We start from the raw sequence: 21,562 nt of genomic DNA on the forward strand, positions 1-21,562 counted from the left end.
AAAATTATTAAATAATTACTAAATTGTTATAAAATGGTCATTGCAATCATGAGCGAATTCACCTTTGATTGACACCTAAAAACATTTAAAAGTAACTAAATTTAAAAATAAATAAAGGTTACCACTCAAACAAAATTGATATTTGTGATGTTATAATAATGTAAAAGTTTGATAAATTTAATGTCCATTTTGTAATATTTTAATAAAAACTAATGACAACTTTAATAACAGTTTGATAAATATAATGACAATTTTATAACTTTTAAAAATTCCATTTTCAAAATGTTTATTTAAATTTAATTTAATGACTTATAGTATATTTTATCCTATTTATTTAAGACACAATGATGATTGATGAATCGTATAACATGCGTCACGCTTAAGTTCTAAACTCCATTTGATTTCACTTTTTATCACTTGTAGTCCCCATAAATTTAGACTTTACTTAAATCCTTTCTATCTTTTTTATTTAATAAATTATAATATATTAAAAATATTTATTTTTTAAATTAATTTAATAAACGTTCCATCTTCTACTCATGATAAATTACCATTATTAATAATTAAAAGTACTTAAATTGTAATTTTTGAAAATTAAAGGAAATAAGATACTTCTTAATATATGGGTGGCATTAGTACAAGTCTTTATTTTCAATTAATTAAATTTAATTAATCAATAATCTTACACTCAATCAACACTTTTAAGTATTAATATAAAAATAAAGTAATAAAAGGGTTGGATTTATAATTATTTATTGGTATTATTATAGGGGTAAAGTACAAAAATGATCTTAGACTATAAGATATCACTTTATTGAGACGTTCGACTACTAAAAATTATAAAATGATATCTCAATTATAAATCATTATTTTGTTGAGTCATTCGACTATTAAAAGTTATAAAATTGTCACCAATTATTCACATGTTCCAAATTCGTTATTTTTAGTTAAAAATTTGGTGCTCGTCTGGTTGGATGTTAACATGTTGTATGAGATATAATAAAATTATATTTTAATAATATCTACTAACATCGATATTGCTTTCAAACACTGGGTCGACAACATAATGTTTCAAGTATTGGTTCAACAACATAACGTAAACAAAGATTTGATCATCAAAATACATATCAAATAGTTCTATGGTCAGATTTTATCATATCTCAGTGAGTAAATTAACACACAGCTCAAACAACTATAAATTTTTTAACAGAAAAATATTAATTTAGAACATATAAATAATTAGTGACTATTTTTGTAACTTTTAATAATCAATAACTCAACAAAATAATATCTTATAATTAAGAGACCAATTTATAATTTTTAATAAGTAAGAGATTAACATAATAATGCCATATAAGAAGACCATTTATATATTTTATCCTTATTATAGAAGAAGGAAAATAAAGAGAGCCATAGATAGTAATGTTCAAAGCTCTGCCACTCACAGCAGGCAACTGCTTCTTGATTAAGCTTTTAATGTCTGCCAACGAGCCTGACGCTGACGTTCCCTTCCTTCTTTATAACCAAACTCTTAACAAACAAAACTACAAACGAAAAACAATGGCTTCTTCTTCGAAGCTTTCCTTTATCTTGTATGTTTCCTTTTTACTTTCCCTCCTGTTTCCTTTTTCCTTCGCTCGTTCCCCTCCGCCGACAACCGCCACGCTCGATGTCTCTGTTTCTCTTAAACAAGCTCAACATATTCTTTCCTTCGACCCTCAATCTTCTGAACCCTTTTCCGAAACCCGACCCGTTTCCTTCAACTCTTCTTCTTCTTCCTCCTCTGGTTATATTTTCTCGGTTCCACTTCACTCTCGTGGCTCCATCCGCAAAACCCATCATACTGACTACAAAAGCCTTGTCCTTTCCCGACTCGACCGTGACTCAGCTCGAGTCGACTCGCTTACCACCGAGCTGGAACTCGTTGTCAACGGGGTACACAAGTCGGAGCTCAAGCCTGTCCCCACCGAGATCAAACCGGAGGCGCTGTCTACACCTGTTACTTCCGGGACGAGTCTAGGTAGCGGGGAGTATTTCACCCGGGTTGGAATCGGTAGCCCGGCTAAGCTATTCTACATGGTTCTCGATACCGGAAGTGATATTAATTGGATCCAATGTGAGCCCTGTTCGGAATGCTACCAACAAACCGACCCGATATTCAACCCGTCCGCCTCATCCACTTACAGCCCGGTTTCTTGCGACTCAAGGCAATGCTCTTCTCTTCAAGTCTCGGAATGCCGTGGCGGGAAATGTCTTTACCAAGTCTCATACGGGGATGGGTCGTATACGGTGGGCGATTTCGTCACCGAAACGGTGTCGTTTGGGAACTCCGGTAATATCAAAGGCGTTGCTTTGGGTTGTGGGCATACCAACGAAGGCTTGTTCGTTGCGGCTGCAGGTTTGCTTGGGCTCGGAGGTGGCCCCTTGTCTATTACATCGCAGATCAAAGCGACGTCGTTCTCTTATTGTTTGGTGGATCGTGACTCGGCCGGGTCGTCGTCTTTGGATTTCAACGCCGGGTTACCGGCTAACTCGGTGGTCGCTCCGTTGTTAAGGAGCCGAAAGGTGGATACCTTTTATTACGTAGGTTTAACCGGGTTCAGCGTGGGTGGCCATCCGGTTCAACTCCCGCCAGGCTTTTTCGACCTGGACCAATCCGGAAACGGCGGGGTGATCGTAGACTGCGGCACGGCCATAACCCGGCTGCAAACGCAGGCTTACAACGCACTCCGAGACGCGTTCGTGAGCTTAACGCGCGACTTGCCGACAACCGGCGCGGTGGCGTTGTTCGACACGTGCTACGACTTGTCTTCGAGGAGCAGCGTTAGGGTACCGACGGTGGCGCTTAATTTCGGCGAAGGAAAGTCGCTGGATTTACCGGCGCAGAATTATTTGATACCGGTGGACTCGTCGGGCACGTTTTGCTTCGCCTTCGCCCCTACGTCGTCGTCTTTGTCCATAATCGGGAACGTGCAGCAGCAAGGGACACGTGTTAGCTACGATTTGGCTGGTAATCGGGTCGGGTTCTCTCCTCGTAAATGTTAAAAGAAAGTAACTAAGTTCCTAATTAGTTACTCTTATTTATTTACCCATCCCTTCTACCTCTGGTAAGAAAAAGACTATGAAAATGAAGCAAGTTTGTTCCTTTGTACTATTATAGGAACTTTTAAGGTTATTTTTTTTACCATTACTGTTACTGGTACTACTTTCTTTTTACAGTGGCAAATAAATTCCAATGAAGAAGAAGCTTTGGAGTAGCGTCGGCAGTTAATTTGTTGAAATTAGTGTTTGTATATATAAAAGTTGTATATTTAGTTCTTGCGTTTTAAATTTTGATAATTCTTATTTTATATTATCAGAATTGACGACAAAACACTAAAAATTTAATCAAAAAATATAAATTAAAGCAACATTTTTCATAATATAAGGACTAATAAAAGAATTTTACCCACCTTAAATTGTAAATTTGATTATGTTGATGTATTATGTAAACGCATGCATGCGTGCCACGTGGTTACGCGATTCATGGATTGTGATTTTTGATTTTACGTGAGCGGAGAACTAACTCGGAATCGCATTGATTGAGTATTATTTTAAGATAAGGATGGAAAATTAGGGCTTTTGAGCAAAGATCATTAATAATTTTGGAAAAACAACAAAGCATGACATGACATCAATAACAACTTTTTAAATTAACTAAATATATAATTTTTAAATCTCCAATTATTTGCATATTGCAATCATCTTATAAATTTGACAAAATACAGAATTAATAGTCTAACATTTTAAAGATTTATAAAAGTTCGACATTTTAAGATAGGGTAAATTATGCGGATAATATCTTATGTTTTCGGCCTGATCGATTTTGGTCATCAATTTAAAATTTAATGAGGAACGATCCATAACGTTATTGATCCGTTGATTTTAGTCCTCCATCTATGTTAGGGACGTAAACAAAAGGGGTTAACGAAAATGAATGACTGAGAGACTAAAATCGAACGGATCGATAATATTAGAGATAATTTTTTCTTAATTTTTAAATTGGTGACCAAATCAATACCCTAAACATATGGGACTATTCACATAGTTTTTGAAATATTAAATCTTTGTTTTCTTGATAAAACAAAGATTTAATATTTCAAATTAATTAATTAAAGATCAAATAATCCAGTTTAGCGTAGCTCAGCATTCCAGCTTAAACAAAGATATTTTACATCCTGAATCTGCGTGATTAACATTGGTATATTATGTAATAATTTGTTTTTTCTATTTGAATTTATTCTAAATATTGATATCTTAAATAATAATAATAACAATAATAAAATTTCTGACATGCCATCCGTGATCAATAAAACCTGTTTGATTTGGGTAATGGCGAGTGGGATCTACGTCATTTGCATAGAGAGTGATGAAGAAAAAAAGAAAGAAGGAAGCAGATCACATGTGGCGGGTGGGACCCGCTAAGAAAATTTGAAATGGTCGTCAAGTCAACTTTTGCGAGAGGCAGTCGGACAGGCAAATGTTCGATTAAAGGATTTTTGTTGCCAAGTTTTTCTAATACAAGAATTAAATAAAAAACATATATTATTTTAGGGTAAAATACACAAATGATCCTTGACTATGGGTATTACTTTATTAAGTCTATTAAAAATTATAAAATGATCATTCAATTATACATTGTTATTTTATTGAGTTTATTGACTATTAAAAGTTATAAAATGGTCACCCGATTATTTATATTGTTCCAAACTCGTCGTTTTTCATTAAAAATTTGATGATATTCTGAGCTAAACGTTAATATGCTGATCGTAATATGATTAAATCTAATCACAGAATCTCACACGTCTATCATATCTCAATCATCATATTAACATACAATTTAGACAATTGTTGAGTTTTTAACAAAAAGGAACAAGTTTGGAATATAATGATTAGTCGGTAACTTTTAATAGTCGAGAGACTTAATAAAACAATATTCTATAATCGAATGATCATTTTATAGCTTTTAAAAATTGATGGACTTAATAAAACTATACTCTATACTCGAGAGATCATTTGTGTACTTTACCATGTATTTTAAATATCAATTATATGTGCTAAAATTTAATGGTATAATGCCAAAAATAGCCCCAAACATTTATTAAAATGATCATTTTGACTCTTATTCTTTTTGTATAGCATTTTAACCCCTCAACGTTTCTTTAGATAAAAATCTTAACCCACGATTAACATTTCAAAATATGAATATTTTTAACCTAAAATGAAATATTGAGGGTTAAAATGTCTCAGAAAAAAAGAATAAGGAACAAGTGATTATTATATTAAATGTTAGAGATATTTTAATCATAAAATAAAATATTTAAAAAATAGAATGAAAGCAAAATAACAATTTTAATAGACGTTGAGACCAATTTTAGTATGCTAAGTTTAATTTGAACAAATAATGTTCTGTGAAGGTCTTGTGGGTCTCAACTCCCGAAATCCATTGGGACCGGTTCCGTCAATGTCGGCAGGCGTTTGATTCATCCATTGTTTCTCCCGTTTGAACGACACGTACCGGATTGTGCTTTCTTTTCTTTTATTTTCTCCCAACCATATTCGATCACGTCTTTTCTCCTTTAGCATCTTGCTCGATCAAATCTTTTATCATTTAATCTTCAAATATGTGGACGAGGGTTGATACATATAATTAAGATTCGAAATTTAAATTTATAAAGTTAAATTCGAATTCTAATCTGTAAATTCTAATATAAATCATAATTGAATCTTAGATATATCTCAACTCTGAACCGAAAAATCACCCGTAAACTAAATTTTTATGTAAAAGAAAAATCTCCGAATATATTTGTCCATATACTTCTAATTTCATTGGGTAATATAGATTCATGGTTTTGTTGATGGTGACCCATCTTCCCACTCATTCAATATGCAAGTTTTAGTGTAAAGGAGGGGCACCATGGGAATGCTAACCATATTTGCTTTACTTTTGTGAGTTTCTGCCTATCAGCTCATTTCGTCTTCTTTCCCATTTAATAATGAATGTCAATAATGAGTAGACTGGGGTCTGTTAGGGGTTAGGTGAGACAGTCCTACTTGATCATTAATAATGCGGTTTATTTATTTTAGGCAAATAAAAAAATGAAAATAATTAGGATATGGAAAAAGTATTTTAAAACATATTATTGTAATCAAGTTCATATACTCATAAAATCTCACATTAACAATGGGGTTTATTTAGGCAAATAAAAAAAAAGAAAATAATTTCAGTGACCAAAAATCCATATAATATACGATTTTGATAATTTTTTTAGATTTGCGAAAATGACCAACAAAATCGCAATGCGATCTCTAATTCGCATTGCGATTTCCACTATCAAATTCGCGTTGCATTTCGCGTTGCGATAATTGAAAATCGCGTTACGATAGTTGAAAATCGCATTGCGATTTTCCATTTCGTGGTCGTGGTAATACGTGTCTTCGACACGTCCGCGCGGATACTATCTTTTTAGATAAAATTCTTAAGAAATAAAATCTTTTTTAACTATCGCAACGAATTTGGAAAATCGCAACGACATTGTAGAAAATCGCAACGCGAAATGGAAAATCGCAACACGATTTTCAACTATCGCAACGCGAAATAGAAAATCGCAACACGATTTTCAACTATCACAACGCGAAATGCAACGCGAATTTGCGATAGTGGAATCGCAATGCGAATTAAAGATCACATTGCGATTTTGTTGGTCATTTTCGTAAATCCAAAAAAATTGATCAAAATCGTATATTATCTGGGATTTTAGTCACTGAGATTATTTTCTCATAAAAAAACCATCGTAAGGGTTCATTTACCACTAGTACTATTAAAAGTAAAGGACATAAATGGTCCTTTAGAAGTTCCTTGATAGATATTATTTTGTTAAACTATTATTAAAAATTATAAAATGATCATGATTTATTATATCTTGAACTCGTCATTTTAGTTAAAAAATTGATGATTGTCTAAATTAGTATTCAACACGATGATTAAGACATAATAATCGTTCGAGACTCTTAGATCAAATTTTATCATGTTACAATCAACAAGTTAATGTTCAACTCAAAATACCATTGGTTTTTAACATAAAAGGACAAGTTAATGTTCACTCATTATTGATCTTTTCCGTTAAAAGATAATTGTTTTGTAACTTCTAATAGTCGAGAGACTCAACAAAACAACACTGCATAATCAAAAAATCATTTTGTAACTTCTGATAGTCGAGAAACTTAATAAAATAGTAACTACATCAGAAACCATTTGTATACTTTACCTTGTTCTCAATACATTCGACACTCATAGAACCTCTTATTGATGCCTATTTCCCTCCTTAATTGATTGGGGATAAGGCCGACGCACATGTTATACAACATGTAACCCGAATGCTTATTTCTAAACAAAAATAGAAAAATTAGAAAGTCATTGGCAACTTTGACTGACTTTAGCTAATTTCTAAATAATTCTCAAACCCCCATTCCCTTTTTTCTGCAATATTTGCATAAATAAGCCTAATAATGTTGGATACATCTCATTATCATCTTCCATAAATCCTGAATAACAGTTACTGTAATTTTTACGCCTTCCATGCTTTCATACTCCAACTATTCAACCGTGTTCATCAATGCACATACTTTTTTACCAACAAAATTCAGAGCTCTGAATATCCATTCAAGTAATGAATAAAACAAAACCACAGATAAAATCTTTCCATAAGAGAATTCGTCTAATTTTCGAATGCCTCGAAGCAATTACATCTGTGAAATAAGCATACATAGGATCAATAATGAGTGAGGCAGGCAAAATTCAATCAAGTTCCCGATTAATAAATTCAATGAAGTCGTATTCTCATCCTGAAAATTACCTCTCTTAGCAGCCTGCCTGGAGCAATAGTTTACCCGAGTTGTTCGATTGCTTTGGCGCTGTTGACATAGTCGCGCTTTTATCGAAACCCTCGAGTAAGAGGATCCTGACTGCCTCTATTCCCTGTTGAAATGTAAACTCCAACTGAAAGACAAAAGGATGTAAACACAAAACAGTCGGTATTTATTTACTTTTTCTTCTCTATGGTAGTGTTTTTTAATAAACTTTTACATATCTCCTCCCGTTCTTGCTTATCGAAAGGAAGAAGAACGTAATTAATAGTATCCATCATCCCCTGAGGCCGTCCGATGCCTAGAAAAGTTACTGAACTTTAATAACCTGGAAATACACAAATTAGCAGGCATTAAGGTTTCGTTTTAGTGTTCTTAGCAACCTACCGATTCTTAGACGAGTGAAATTGCGACTGCCTTTTAAACTATCTATGATGCTTCGCATCCTGGAAGAATAGGGAAAAAAGAAGTTAAAATCTTGCATCTGCGTCTTTGGTTTAAGACATGACATAACTAATGCTGACAAGTGACAAGATCATACCCATTATATCCTCTATGTCCGCCTTTCGGAAGTAGTCTCAGTTTGGCAAAAGGCAAATCTAAGTCATCAAAAATCTGTCAAAGGGAACTGTAAGTGTGAAGGAGGGAAAGATTAGCATAGAGTTGTACCAGAGAAAGAAAATTACCACAAGTACTTGCTTCAATGGAATCTTGTAATATGAGACAAGGGCCCCGACCTTCACAATGTATTTGCAAAACCATGAAAATGGCTATCAGAACTATAGTAATTTCAGTCTGGTAAGAATTTTAGTCTCTTGAAAACGATATATAGATCCTTTTAGATAGCTCACTTACAGACTAACCACTTGCATTCATTAAAGTTTGTGGTTTGGCAAGCATGACTGGAACATTTCCTATAAATCCTGGAAAAAAGAGCAACCATCTCCAATTAAAGTATTGCATGATGGGACATGTTGAGTTACCTAATACAAAAATTAGAACATGAATTCATTTGTAATTTACCTACTCAATTTTCCATCTATCAAGTGTGAAATTATTAACTTTATTCATATATTGATAGAATCTTTAGACGATATTAGCCCTTCTAGTGAGTACCCTAAATGCACTCTTGAGGTCACCGTAAAATAATATCTTCATCCAAATTCCAAAGCATTTAAAAACAATAACAAAGCTGTAAATTATTGCAGTTAATATAAAATTTTAAATTATGAATACTAGCTCAAATCACATACACGCTGCAAACAAACTCCAAGATATTGCAGGTTCGAGAGGACCTTTGGGTCGTAGACCGTAGTAGCCACCTTAGGTTAGTTAATTAGACAGGGAGGCTATGGGTAGATTAAGAAATTCGAAGTGTATAAAATTAGTTTAATTAGTACCTTAACTTAAAAAAGCATCTTAGAACAATCTTCACCAAAACCATAAAACAATCGGTCAAAAGTTTCAGTTGCAAAACAACAGGCAACTATAGTTTCAGTTACTAGACCAGTGCATTAAGCGATTTAAGATTATATATAAGTATCCATTAGGAAGTATACTCTTCAATAGACCTACATACTCGTCTTCAGAGTTAGAAGAACAATGTTATGATCAAATAGGATCAACATCAACTCAATCTTAAAGCAAAATACTAGCCCAGAATTAGAACTTTGGAATCCTATCATGTCTAAAAGTAATATCTTTTCTAATGAATAACAAGGAACTCATTCCAGCAGAGATCATGCAAGACTTCAATGCATATTAAAGTTCACGAATTTAACATTAGTAAAAGTGATTCAAAGATTGAACACAGCTAAATTCAATGTTGAAATAGAAAGAATACCATCTCCAATCAGGGCTTTAAAGTTAGCTGTGTTAATAGAAATTCCTTCAGCCTCGGCTATAACGTGTTACGAGAAATCAAAAATAAACAGTGAACAAAAATCGTTAAAAATTAAATTCAAAATAACAGAAAAATCAAAATGAGGACACATCGATACATTGTGGCGAGTGCCATTGAATTTCTTGCCGGGATTACCGAAACCGACAATGAGCCAAGGTTTGTGAGGCGGAGACTGCGACTTGTTCTCCGGCAGCGACAACGGGAGTCCTCCGCCGTATGGGAAGGAGAAGAAATTGAATCTTTGATAGAAAAATTAGGGAACCGAGTCATTGTTCTTCTGGTTGTGGCGGAAAATTTGAAGGGACAATAGGATTAATTGAATGGGGAATTGAAATTTAGGAATCGAAAGATGGGTATTGATGAGCTTAATATCATCATCATCATCATATATATATTATTATTAATAATATTTAAGGTTTGAACGTTTGAAAGATGGTAGGAAGAAGGAAGCTCGGAAGAACCCTTCAAGTCACCCCTTTGCCTTGAGGCTCAAGAGTCAAGATATTCAAAGGTTAACCTTACGAATATGTTTGCAAAACATTAACGGATAATAATAAAAAATAGTCTAATTCTATACGAAGTACCTCTATTGTGCGTGTGTGTTTTATAATCATGTAATTGATTCCTAGAATTAAATGTTATATAAACTCATTACGAGAATGATTATCTCAATCTAATTTATTCCACTTATGATATTAATATTTAAATTTATAATTTGATTGCACGAACCAAGCGACTTTGATAATAAATGAATTGTTGTTATTCCTTGAAGTGTTATCGTTAAACAAATATTATCTTATACTTATCTTTTATATATATATATATATATATGTGTGTGTGTGTGTGTGTGTGTATATATGAGATAAGTATCTAAACTATTAGTTTTAGTCAAATTTAGTATCTAATTTTTTTTCCAAAATCATACCTAACATTTGATTTTTGTTTAATTTTAGTATCTTGTTATTAAAAACTATACAGACTCGTTGACTACGCATAGCTACAGTGAACGGTCGACCAATCTAAACGATGTACTACGAGAGAATGATGAGTCGACCAATATAGTCTAATTTTAGACCCATTAGATGGTTGAACAGAGATAAGAGGTGAAGAAATCGGAAATTTCATCATCGATTTAGGGAGATTTAATCGTTTTTTTGGTAAAAAGAGGTCGAAATTGCGTTCAGGGGTCTAAAAGGTGCAGACTGAAAAGTTTGGACTTAATCGGTCGACGAATGCAACAACCGACGATTATAGATGTGACGGTCGACGAGCTCGTCCGGTTAAGTTTTTAACGACGAGATACTAAAATAAAACAAAAAATAAAATATCCAAAAATGATAGTTTAGGTACTAAATACGTAGTTTACCAAAAAATATATTATAGGGACCTTTTGTAAATTTAACCATAAAAGACTTCTAAGAAACGGAAGTAATAGAGTATAAGTGTCTTTTAAACAATTTAACCTTAGAAAAGGGAAAACCCGCCGTGAAAAAAACCTTGAAAAAAGGGCAACAATTGTTATTCAACTGAAAGTTAGGAGCGAGGCAGATCATGTGAAAAAAATGGGTATGAACTCAGTAAAATGGGGGTACGTCCGTATCATCACCGGCACCATTTTTGGTGGTATCCTTGGCTTCTACGTTATGCACCGCGTCGAGCTCAGCTACAAGGTCCCTTTTCGTTATTTCTCTGCTTCTTAATTTGTTTTACAAAGATTGTAGACTTTTGATTTTTACTTTTCTTAATTTTTATTTCAACACGAGAAGATGAAGGAGATATTGAGGCAATATGAACTTGAATTGAAGAATAGGGAGAAGCTAGAGGAGCTTGAAGATTCCCTCTAGCTCTTTCTTTTTACAGTTAAGCCTGCACACTGCTTCTTTCTATTTGAAAAATTGAAATCATGATGGTTGTGGATGATTAGTGATTGCGAGTGTTGAATTTAAAAGAGAAAAACACTCAATTAGTAGAAAAAGTTTGCTCCATTCCTACTTTTTTAAGGTTTCTTTTATATTTTTCAATGAATTTATCAGAAATATTTCTGGGATCTCTTTTCGAATTTCAAGTTATCGCTATTCTATCATGAATTTAGTATAACAATGTCCGTGATGCTAGCTTCTGGCTGGTTGTACTGAGCTTAATATATTAGGGATTAAAGGTTTATACTAAACACTGGTGTAGTGGGTTTTTTATCAGCTGCAAGATCAAAATGTAGAAATAGATTACATTCGTGGAGGAGAAATCTCTTATTCTTTGCAATAAGGAAATAGGGGTTTAAGAAGAATTTTCTGTAATCGAGAAGATCGAATTTTGGGATGCTGTAAAGATTTGATTCATTTTCTTTTTAGCCTGCCAACGGTGCGCAAAAGGCGAGTGTTAACATCATTCTACTTGAACAAAACAGAAGAGGGACATAAGAAAAGGATAAACGAAAACTGCATTTATGTCTTAGGTGAACATAGGACAATGGACATTTTCGTTTTTGATACAAATTTGAAGTGTTTCATTTCCATAGTGTTATTCATTGAACAAGGAGTAATACATAGAATAGGCTTGATCACTGGATATGAGCTGAAACAAACAAGATTAGATATAACCATACCGCTTATTATGAAGCATAGGTGAAGTAAATGATGCTTTCTTTACCCAATAGCTTCAACATCTTCATTATCTTACTTTTGTCTTTTGGAAATATATTTTTTCCCCAGGCTTTGGTTTGTAGGAAGGATAGAAGGGGTGAGAATGAAAATCTTAGAAATCCAAATGATTAAATTTCATAACAGCTTTCTTACTTTTTAACTAAACCATTATATTAACAAGTTTTCTATCTTTAGCCGTTTTCATTATTCCTTATAGGCAAAATTTTAAAGCTAGGACATTACTTGCTTGGGGGTTTTTGTCTCGTATTCTAAATTGGTTTTCTTGAAGTGGTTGAACAATTGTTTATGTTTTAGAGCAAGTTAAGCTGGCTTGTGCTTCTTCTTGTGGTATTCAATGGGTAAGTGAAGTTGGATTAGACATAACCATACCGCTTATCATGAAGCATAGGTGAAGCAAATAATGCATTCTTAACCCTATAGTTTCGACATCTTCAGCATCTTACTTGTCTTTTGGAAGTATACTCTTTTTCTCAGGCTTTGCTTTGTAGGAAGGATAGAAGGGGTAAGAATGAAAATCTTACTAATCCAATGATTCTTACTTTTTAGCTACACCATTAGATTAACAAGTTTTCTATCTTTAGCCGTTTTCATTCTTCCTACAAGGCAAAATCTTAAAGCTAGGACATTACTTACTTTGGGTTTTTTTTAGCCCGTTTTCTAAATTGGTTTCCATGAAGTGGTTGAACAATCGATTATGTTGTAGAGCAAGTTGAGTTGGGTTGTGCTTCTTCTTGTGGTATTCAATGGGCAAGTGAAGTTGAATTCATTAAATTTCTTGTCAATGCGGCTTTTGTCGTGCTCCAATTGTGGTTCACCAGACAGAGATAATACAACTAGTATACCCTAGCTTTGCTGAAATGAATGTTCTTGTTACATAAAGAATAGCTAGAGCCTTGAGGCTTCCTTGTAATGGAATTTTACTTCTTGTTAATGGGTAATCTTTTAGTGAGTGTTCTAGTTGGTGGATTTTGCACCAAGACATTGCTAATGGCAATGGCAATGCCCTTGTTTTTGTTGTTGTTGTTTTGAATTCAAAATTTGATGTCTCTTTAAATAAGATATTAAATGGTAATTACTAGTTAATCAAGCGGAACTTGATGTTAGGCTATTCAGATTTTGTGGGTGAAAACAAATAATATTAAGAAAAGTTTTATTTTATATTTAAGAGTCGTCTTTGAATATCAATAAGCTCGCGTGACTACTAGATACTACAATGTATATATTGTAGGGTAATTACATATTTAATATCTAAATTATTAATTTTGTCCGATTTAGTATCTAAATTTTAATTTTTTTCAAAATTATACTCGGAGTTTAGTTTTTGTTTTCTTTTAGTACACTTGTTCAAAATATGATGTTAATTTTTGAAAAAAAATTGAAATTTTAGGTGCTAAAATGAATCAAAACTGATAGTTTAGATTTTAAGTATGTTAAATTTTTAACAGTAGGTACTATAATGAAATAAAAATTAAATATTAGATATGATTTTGAACAAAATTAAAAGTTTAGGTGTTAAAACGGTTTAAAATCTATAATTTAGATACTAAATATGTAATTTATCCTATATCTTATTGTGTGTTAACCCATGCTACCCGAATATCAATGTCATAAAAATCGGATTGATGGTCGAGCCGATTAGACCACTGGTTTTTTTATTCAATTGGTTAAAATATAATTAAATAAAATACGAAAATTATAAATTTGTTTAATTTATTTTTATTCGTTCAACTTTTAACTATTTACAACACGACTCAGTCTATATTTGATTCAGGATAAGTTATACGTTTAGTCCTAAAAACTATTAATTTTGATCTTTTTGATTATTAAAATTATTAATTTTTTTAAAATTATATTTAAAATTATATATTTTTTATTTTAATTATTTATTTAAAAGTTAACTTTAATTTTTAAAAAAATTAAAAAAAATAAGTGCTAAAATAAATTAAAATTAACAATTTAATTACTTAAAATTTAATTTTTATTTTATTTTAATATTATGGTATTTCCCTCCTCTCCTCTGCTCTTACTTCCCGCCCGGAGCCAAAATTTTAATTCCATTTTTTTCTTCACTACAAAACAAAAATTAATAAATATAATAATAACCAATAAAATTATTATTTAATAATAATAAAAGTTAAAAAGTAAATGAACCAAAGAAGAAGAAGAGCAGCTTAGTCATATTTCAATTGGGGTTGAAATATTTTAGCAATGGCTGTTTCTACTCCATCAAAGGAGAAGAAGAACACGAAGAAGAGCAGCAACAAGGAGAAGAAGACGAAGAAGAGTAGTAAGGCCAACGCCCAGATAACTCGGCACACTGACTCAGCTTGCTCGACTGATCCAAAAATCAGTCCAAAGCGTCGCCGTAACAGTTCGCCTGGAGTTCGACTCATCCATAACCGAATCTATGATTCTCATAACGGAAAGACTTGTCACCAGGTATATATATTTTTAGATTGATCGTCTTTTTTTTCATCGTTTTTTTTGTTTTTGGAGGAAAAAAAATAACCGTGTTTGGATTTTGCAGTGTAGACAAAAAACAGTGGATTTTGCAGCATCATGCAAGAGGAAGATTGATCAGAAACAATGTACTATCCATTTCTGTCACAAATGCCTCTTGAACAGGTTTTTATGTCCTTTGTTTCCCGAAAAGATACTTTACCTTTTTCAAAAGATGTTGCCAGACTTGCTGGATCTTACTCTTAATTAGGCAAAATTCTATTGTTTTTTATTCTTCTTAAAACCTTTTGACTATAGCATGATCTAGATCTAATAAGCATATGTTACTTTAGTGACATTGAAATATGATAACCGATTGTTTATTTGTTTGTTTTTCCATCAGATATGGAGAAAAGGCTGAGGAGGTTGCCTTGTTAAATGATTGGAATTGTCCGAAATGTAGAGGAATTTGCAACTGTAGTTTTTGCATGTCCGAAGGCAATGATGCTGATTTCTCGACCCAAAAGGCTACTCCGAAAAAGTCCAGAATCTCCAAAAAGGTATTGTATGAAGGAGAAGTGATTTTGGACAGGAATACGGCTATCCAGCTAATTGAAATGAAGGTCCCTAAGAAGTGTGATCAAGGAGAAGATGAAATGCTAAACAATGCAGCTCCCATAGAGAAGAACAAGACAATTAATAAGTTTCCAAGTCCTAAGAAGAAAAGTGTAGAAGTCAAAAGTGAAGCCTCTGATGACGATATCATACTGCCTCAAGGAACATTACTAAACTGTGTCGGTGGCATTGGCTTGCCTGCTGAGGATGTTGGCCACGCCTTGCAATTTCTAGAATTTTGTGAAGCTTTTGGAGAGGTAAACTTGTTATCTGTTTGTTTAGCATGAATCCTAATAGGTTAAAATTTTCGCTCTTTTTAGTTCTGTATTCTCACTTAGTAGTTTTGTTCGATTTTAGGTTCTCAATATGAAGAAAGGGCAGTCTCAGCTGATACTTAGAGAGTTATTTACTGGAAAAAGCAAATGCAAACACAAACTACGTTATCCTTCGATTGTTCAGTTTCATATTCGACTGCTTTCCATGATGCAAAAGGATTTGGGAAAAGAGTATTCATGTTTAAATAGATAGTCATAAACATTCAGTTCCTTCTTTTAATTGGTGTATTGATCATCTGAATTAAATCTCTGTGCAGGTATCCTTGCCTTAGTCGGGATTTAAGTGAAACTTCATGGGCTCAAGTTCTTGGAGAATACATCAGTGATTCTCAAAAACCATTAAATCAGTCACCGTCGGATTGCTTAGATATGAGTGATGATAGATATGAGAAATTAAATTCCTCTAAAAAACTCAGACTCTTAAATTTTCTATGCGATGAAGCTCTTGTCACCACGTGAGCCATAAAGTTCTTCAATAAATTCTGGTCATGTTCGCCTTTTTAGGTTCCTAAGTAAAATGTATTGATAAAAATTTCGTACTTCCCTTCAGAGAATTCAGAAGCTGGATTGATGAACAAAACTCGAAATTTGTCGAGAAAGAAAAGAAAATGAAAGAAAAACTTCTTTCTCGGAGAGAGAGGGTAATGAAGTTGATATGACAACTTAGCTCAAGCAAATGCCAGTGTTAATGTTAAAGTCATGCCTTCGCTTGTCTGATCATAATTCTTTGCATAGGAGAGAAACATGGAAAAAGCGATGAAGCAGAAGTTGCAGGATGAGATAGCCAAAGCTATTATCATGAAAAATGGTGCACCTCTTTCAATTTCGGAGAATGAAGAGCTTATTTCTAGAATCAAGAAAGAAGTGGCTCAAACTCTTGAAGTGGCCTATACTCTTGCAGGTACATTGGAAGTGTCCGAGACAGTGGATGAGGGTATGTTCTATTACATTGTCCTTAATAGTTGCACAAATGGATTCATCTTTGCATATTTTGGCCGACATGTTTTACCTTGCCAGTGATGCCCAAAGAGGAGGAGGATTGTCGATTAGATGCTGTCAGATCGGAGCCAATATTTTGGGATGGCCATGGTCACAAGTATCTCAAATTCTGGAGATTGAGGGGCCACTTGGGTGAATCCAATATTCTGCTTCAAGGTTTGTCATACACTTGATTATCCAAAATCCGGATTTCATCAGCTTGTCAACTGAATCGCCATTTCATTTGTTTCCGCTAATGTGCAGATATCGAGGTCGGGGATTCAGTTGCAGCTAAAGAACGATGGTACAGCTACAGCACCGAACAAAAAGCTACGGTCGAGAAATATATTTCGTCTTTCAGGTATCGAAAGACGACTTTAACCGCCGACCTCTTTTAAAAAATGTCACATAGACTTGATCATGGGAATATGACAAGATCAAATAACTCAGAAATGAGACCTATAATTTCATTAATTTGTCATTTTGTTTTGCAGGGTGCAAAAGAAATGAGCAATCTATATTGGCTCGTATAATTTCAAGAAAGGTACTGTAGTTACTGCATAGTGCTATTTATCTATAATATGTTCCCCCAAATGAACCAACCGTTTGTATCCCGTATATGTTACTAAAAGAAACTAAGTTAATTATCATCTTTCAATGCAAGGGAGGGGATGCTATGGTTTATGGTTTATGGTCTTATACAAGATCATTATGTATTTTACGTAGGGATGGGCATAGGACCCGAATCTAACGGGATTTGACCCTATCGGGTTGGATTATTTTTTTAAAAAAAAATCGGGTTTGAGTCGGGTTTTTTAAGGTTATATTTAGGTTGGATTCGAGTTTAGAGTGAAAAATACCTGATCTAACTCGAAAAAATTGTAATTTTATCTTATATATATAGGGATAATTGCAGTAATACTCTCTATATATATTATTTTCTTTCAATTAAATTTTTACTTTTATTGAATAATATTTTTTATTAAATATATTATTTCGGGTTGGAGTTTAGATTTTATTTTTAAAAAATCAGGTCGGGTGAAATGTGTATTATTTTTCTGGTAGGATGGACTATTTATAATTTTCGTGTTGAGTCGGGTGAACTGAAAATTTGATCCGACCAACCCATCCCTAATTTTACGTACTCGCTTTGTCCCATTAAAGTTTCTCTTTAGAGAAGATGAGTGGTTCAGTTGTTCGGTCGTTGTGGTCTTTTCCATCGCCGACGACAAGCATTAATCTCCAAATATTTTTCAGGCTTTGAAGATAAAGGACATTCTTGGAAGGGGCAAAATACATTTACAAACATGAATAATAAAACTGACGAATTAAACTAAAAAAAATATGGGTATACATGGTTTTAATTTAATTATAAATTTATATTGATTAGGTAGTAAAACAATTCTAGAAAAAATAAATACAACAAAGTAAAATATTTTTGGATGATGTTCAAAGTTATCTTTTAGTCATTGAACTTTTAAAAATTATAAAAAGATTATTAAATTTTTTGAACTATTACAAGATAATCAGCTCGAGTTAGGTTGATTTTTTTTAAGGATAAGATTAAATCGAGTTTGAATTTAGAGCGAAAAATATTTGATATGATTTAGAAATCATAATAAAATCGACCTTTTATATATTCGTGGATAGTTACTTAAATTTCTATTTGTTTATATTTTTTTTCAATTAAGTCTCTATTTTATCAAATGAAAATGAAAGTCTCTATTTTATCGAATGAATATACATATATATGGTTTAGAATCTATTTACACTTAGTGGATGAGGGAAAATCAAAGGCTGAGATTAACTCCTTTTTTTGAGTTAATATCTTCTGGTTTTCTATTGTTAATTTCAGTCTTTGATTTTCTCTCATCCAATGATCTTAAAGGTGTAAATTTTTTTAGTTTTACACTATGTAATTGAATCATAGTCCTATATATATATATAGAGAGAGATTGGTTGTAGAATTTTTCCTTATAAAATGGGTCAATTTTTGAGTCAAATGACAGATAAAATAATTATATTAAAATCATATTTAAATTAATAAAATAAAACTCAACTCGGCCGCAAACAATCTTATCATATGTGTACAAACTCCGAATGGTTTTTAATCATGTATGACTTTTTCTCTAAATAAAATAAGTATAAAATATACAAATAGTCCCCAAGATGCACCATAATTTTGCTAGAGCGAACTAGATGGAAAATTACGAAGCCATGTAGTAATTGCTTTTGTTTAATTTGTGATGAATAGTCAATTTGTATATACATTTGTGCACTTGTGGTATATGCAGAGAATTTTTACGTGGGGATTTATTAGTAGAGATTACTTTCCACTACAGACGCACATATAAAGACTGCATATGAAGACTGTTTAACTATATATATATATATATATATTTTTTATTTATAATTTTATTTTATCTTTATTTTTAATTTTCTGACTGTCAGAGGTCTTCCACGGAAGCTCCTCTCAACCTGGCGTTGGGGCAGCCTACTACCCTATCTCCCCTTATCCCATTTCATATGAGAATAGGATTTTGTTGTTGTTGGTATGTATACGTAGTCACACACATGTATATTGCATTGAATTGACGTGTACAGTTCTGCCCGAATCTGATCCTTTATAATTTATTACATTGAGGTGAAATTTTTAAATAAAAAATATTTTTTTACGTCAGTAGATTTTCTAACACGGTAACATTTATCGTAAATCCTTAAATAATTTACTTAATGATGTATTGGGCTAAATAAATAATTAATCCACTTAAGATATTGAGCCAATTTTGCCCTTCTAATAATTGTTGGGGTTCTAAGTTTGTTAAGGCCCACATTGAATGAACCTAAAATGGCTGGATTACAATTTTACGTTATTCTATTCACTGTATTCGAGTAATTGATCGATCAATTCAAATTAAAAATCGTAAGTCTTTCCTAGCCTTACTTAAAAGTTTAACGTCTCACCTCAATTCTCACTAAATCAATTGATAGTCAATTAATCGAACAATATTTTAGTGTACTTGATTAACAAAGTCATCATTTAAATAGAATTTGATTTTTTATAACTGTCGATATCTAATATATTGGTCGACTAATCCAGATCGGATATTGCAGAGGGTAGGACAACTATGCCAACTCAGTTTACTCCATTCACGATCACCAAAATTCGAACACATGACCTTGCTTAAGGGATCTGATGACTCATTAACGGAATTCGAACCCCTGACCTTGCTTAAGGAATCTAATACCTCATCAATATAATTCGGACCATGAAATTGCTTAAGGGATCTAGCGAGAATACGAATAAACATGAAGCATAACAGTTGACACTGAGATCGATTATCCATGTAGTTCAGACTTAAGAGAGACAAGTTAGGGTTTTTTTTTAACATTAAGAAAAAGAAAATTGAGCTAAAAAACGATTATTCTAAACCTTAATTAATAATTTTAATTGAATCTTAATCCAATGAAAAGTTATAGAAATTTGGGCAAATTATGCATTTAGTATCTAAACTATCAATTTTAGTCTGTTTTAATACCTAAACTTTCAATTTTTTCAAAAAATACCTAACATTTTTGTTTTTCTTTCATTTTGGTACCCACCTTTAAAAACTTAACGTGTTCAATACCTTAACAATCAAATTCGATCCATTTTAGTATCTAAACTTTCATTTTTTTCAAAAGTTAACATTAAATCTTGAACGGGTACTAAAATGAAATAAAAACTGAACTTTAGGTATGGCTTTGAAAGTATTGAAAGTTTAAGTACTAAAACGGACCAAAACTGATAATTTGGGCACTAAACACATAATTTACCCTAGAAATTCATACATCATATGTACATCAAACATAAACCCTAAGTTCATTTCACTCTTTTTTTTCACCTGCGTTTGCCATAACAAGTTAGGACAAAAGCAAAATGAAGATCAATCTAATACCTTAAGCGACAAAGACAGGAACAGAAAAAAAAAATTACAAAAAGTTTGTGAAAGAAAAGGGCAAAAGAAAATCTAAACTTACGGAAGAGAGCATGCAAATGCAGGTTCTACTTATAGATAGCTAGGTAGGCTTTGAAAGAGGAAATTGTAGAACATGAAAGGAATCGACTGTCAATCACCCACCTGTTACCACGTGAAGTGCCACAATGCTACGTGTTTCCTAGCTCTACTCCAGTTTGTGTTTTATGAAACACTTGATGAAGATGGTAATAAAACTCTAATTCTAAATTTCACCCCTATAGTTTCTCAAAGATGATAATTAGTCCCTTTAATTACTCAGATTTTAGTTTGGCATCCAATTTTTTGAAAAGCTGAGATGTAACAGTCTATTTGTTTGTAAACACAAACCAGAATTGCATACTTTCGTTCTTCAACTTCGAGTTTTATAAAATTTTCTTCATTGAATTCAAAAAAACTTAAGATTTTGTCACTTTCGTTTCGTTTTAATTAAGATTTGATCACTTCATTTTGTTTTATTAAGTTTTGGTCACTTACGTTATCGTTAAAGGTTTAACGGTTGTTCACCTTGACTGACCACATCTTAATTAAAACGAAACGAAAAATGAATAAATCTTAATTAAAACGAAATAAAGTGACCAAATTTTATGTATTTTGAATTCAGTGAGGAAAAAATTTATAAAACTCAGAATAATATGACCATTTTTTTTACTTTACCCTGAAAGTTAATGGGATAGGATTCACTTACAACGTATAAAATTAATTAACTTG

General features: G+C 32.5%; 3 protein-coding genes across 9 annotated transcripts; 2 read left to right on the forward strand and 1 right to left on the reverse strand.

The window, feature by feature from the left end:
* Positions 1 to 1,448: 1,448 nt before the first annotated feature.
* LOC120186797 (protein ASPARTIC PROTEASE IN GUARD CELL 1-like) lies at positions 1,449 to 3,109 on the forward strand. Its single transcript, XM_039190647.1, has one exon. The coding sequence runs from the start codon at positions 1,477 to 1,479 to the stop codon at positions 3,043 to 3,045; it is 1,569 nt and encodes a 522-aa protein (XP_039046578.1). The 5' UTR covers positions 1,449 to 1,476; the 3' UTR covers positions 3,046 to 3,109.
* Positions 3,110 to 8,135: 5,026 nt separating this feature from the next.
* Positions 8,136 to 9,833, reverse strand: LOC120186795 (peptidyl-tRNA hydrolase, chloroplastic-like). 7 transcript variants are annotated; one of them, XM_039190643.1, is made up of 5 exons: positions 9,749 to 9,833; positions 8,769 to 8,828; positions 8,592 to 8,684; positions 8,447 to 8,504; positions 8,136 to 8,351 (listed from the first exon to the last, which is right to left on the reverse strand). In XM_039190643.1, exons 2-5 carry the CDS (start codon positions 8,803 to 8,805, stop codon positions 8,249 to 8,251), a joined length of 291 nt encoding a protein of 96 aa, XP_039046574.1. In that variant the 5' UTR covers positions 8,806 to 8,828; positions 9,749 to 9,833; the 3' UTR covers positions 8,136 to 8,248. The 7 variants fall into 7 exon arrangements, 3 of the variants coding, with proteins under 3 accessions (XP_039046574.1, XP_039046575.1, XP_039046576.1); XR_005522234.1 differs by having other exon boundaries at positions 8,144 to 8,351; positions 8,447 to 8,520; XR_005522232.1 differs by having other exon boundaries at positions 8,168 to 8,351; positions 8,592 to 8,642; positions 8,761 to 8,828.
* Positions 9,834 to 14,633: 4,800 nt separating this feature from the next.
* Positions 14,634 to 17,663, forward strand: LOC120186728. The gene is made up of 10 exons (XM_039190604.1): positions 14,634 to 14,907; positions 14,996 to 15,093; positions 15,311 to 15,779; positions 15,880 to 16,028; positions 16,115 to 16,312; positions 16,408 to 16,498; positions 16,593 to 16,791; positions 16,875 to 17,012; positions 17,100 to 17,196; positions 17,330 to 17,663. Exons 1-10 carry the CDS (start codon positions 14,677 to 14,679, stop codon positions 17,343 to 17,345), a joined length of 1,686 nt encoding a protein of 561 aa, XP_039046535.1. The 5' UTR covers positions 14,634 to 14,676; the 3' UTR covers positions 17,346 to 17,663.
* The last annotated feature ends 3,899 nt before the right edge of the window (positions 17,664 to 21,562 follow it).

This window comes from Hibiscus syriacus, unplaced genomic scaffold (assembly GCF_006381635.1).
Source record: "Hibiscus syriacus cultivar Baekdansim isolate YM2019G1 unplaced genomic scaffold, ASM638163v2 tig00113719_pilon, whole genome shotgun sequence".
Lineage (NCBI taxonomy): Eukaryota > Viridiplantae > Streptophyta > Magnoliopsida > Malvales > Malvaceae > Hibiscus > Hibiscus syriacus.

What these genes read in the sequence shown, in the direction of transcription:
- LOC120186728 (XM_039190604.1), top strand. Translation starts at nt 14,677, where the DNA reads ATGGCTGTTTCTACTCCATCAAAGGAGAAGAAGAACACGAAGAAGAGC. An exon ending in CACAAATGCCTCTTGAACAG is followed by an intron (nt 15,094 to 15,310) that starts GTTTTTATGTCC and finishes TTTTTCCATCAG; the next exon opens with ATATGGAGAAAAGGCTGAGG. An exon ending in TTCTTTCTCGGAGAGAGAGG is followed by an intron (nt 16,499 to 16,592) that starts GTAATGAAGTTG and finishes TTCTTTGCATAG; the next exon opens with GAGAGAAACATGGAAAAAGC.
- LOC120186795 (XM_039190643.1), bottom strand. Translation starts at nt 8,805, where the DNA reads ATGCTTGCCAAACCACAAACTTTAATGAATGCAAGTG. An exon ending in AACTTTAATGAATGCAAGTG is followed by an intron (nt 8,685 to 8,768) that starts GTTAGTCTGTAA and finishes AAATTACTATAG; the next exon opens with TTCTGATAGCCATTTTCATG. An exon ending in CATTGAAGCAAGTACTTGTG is followed by an intron (nt 8,505 to 8,591) that starts GTAATTTTCTTT and finishes TTGATGACTTAG; the next exon opens with ATTTGCCTTTTGCCAAACTG.
- LOC120186797 (XM_039190647.1), top strand. Translation starts at nt 1,477, where the DNA reads ATGTCTGCCAACGAGCCTGACGCTGACGTTCCCTTCCTTCTTTATAAC.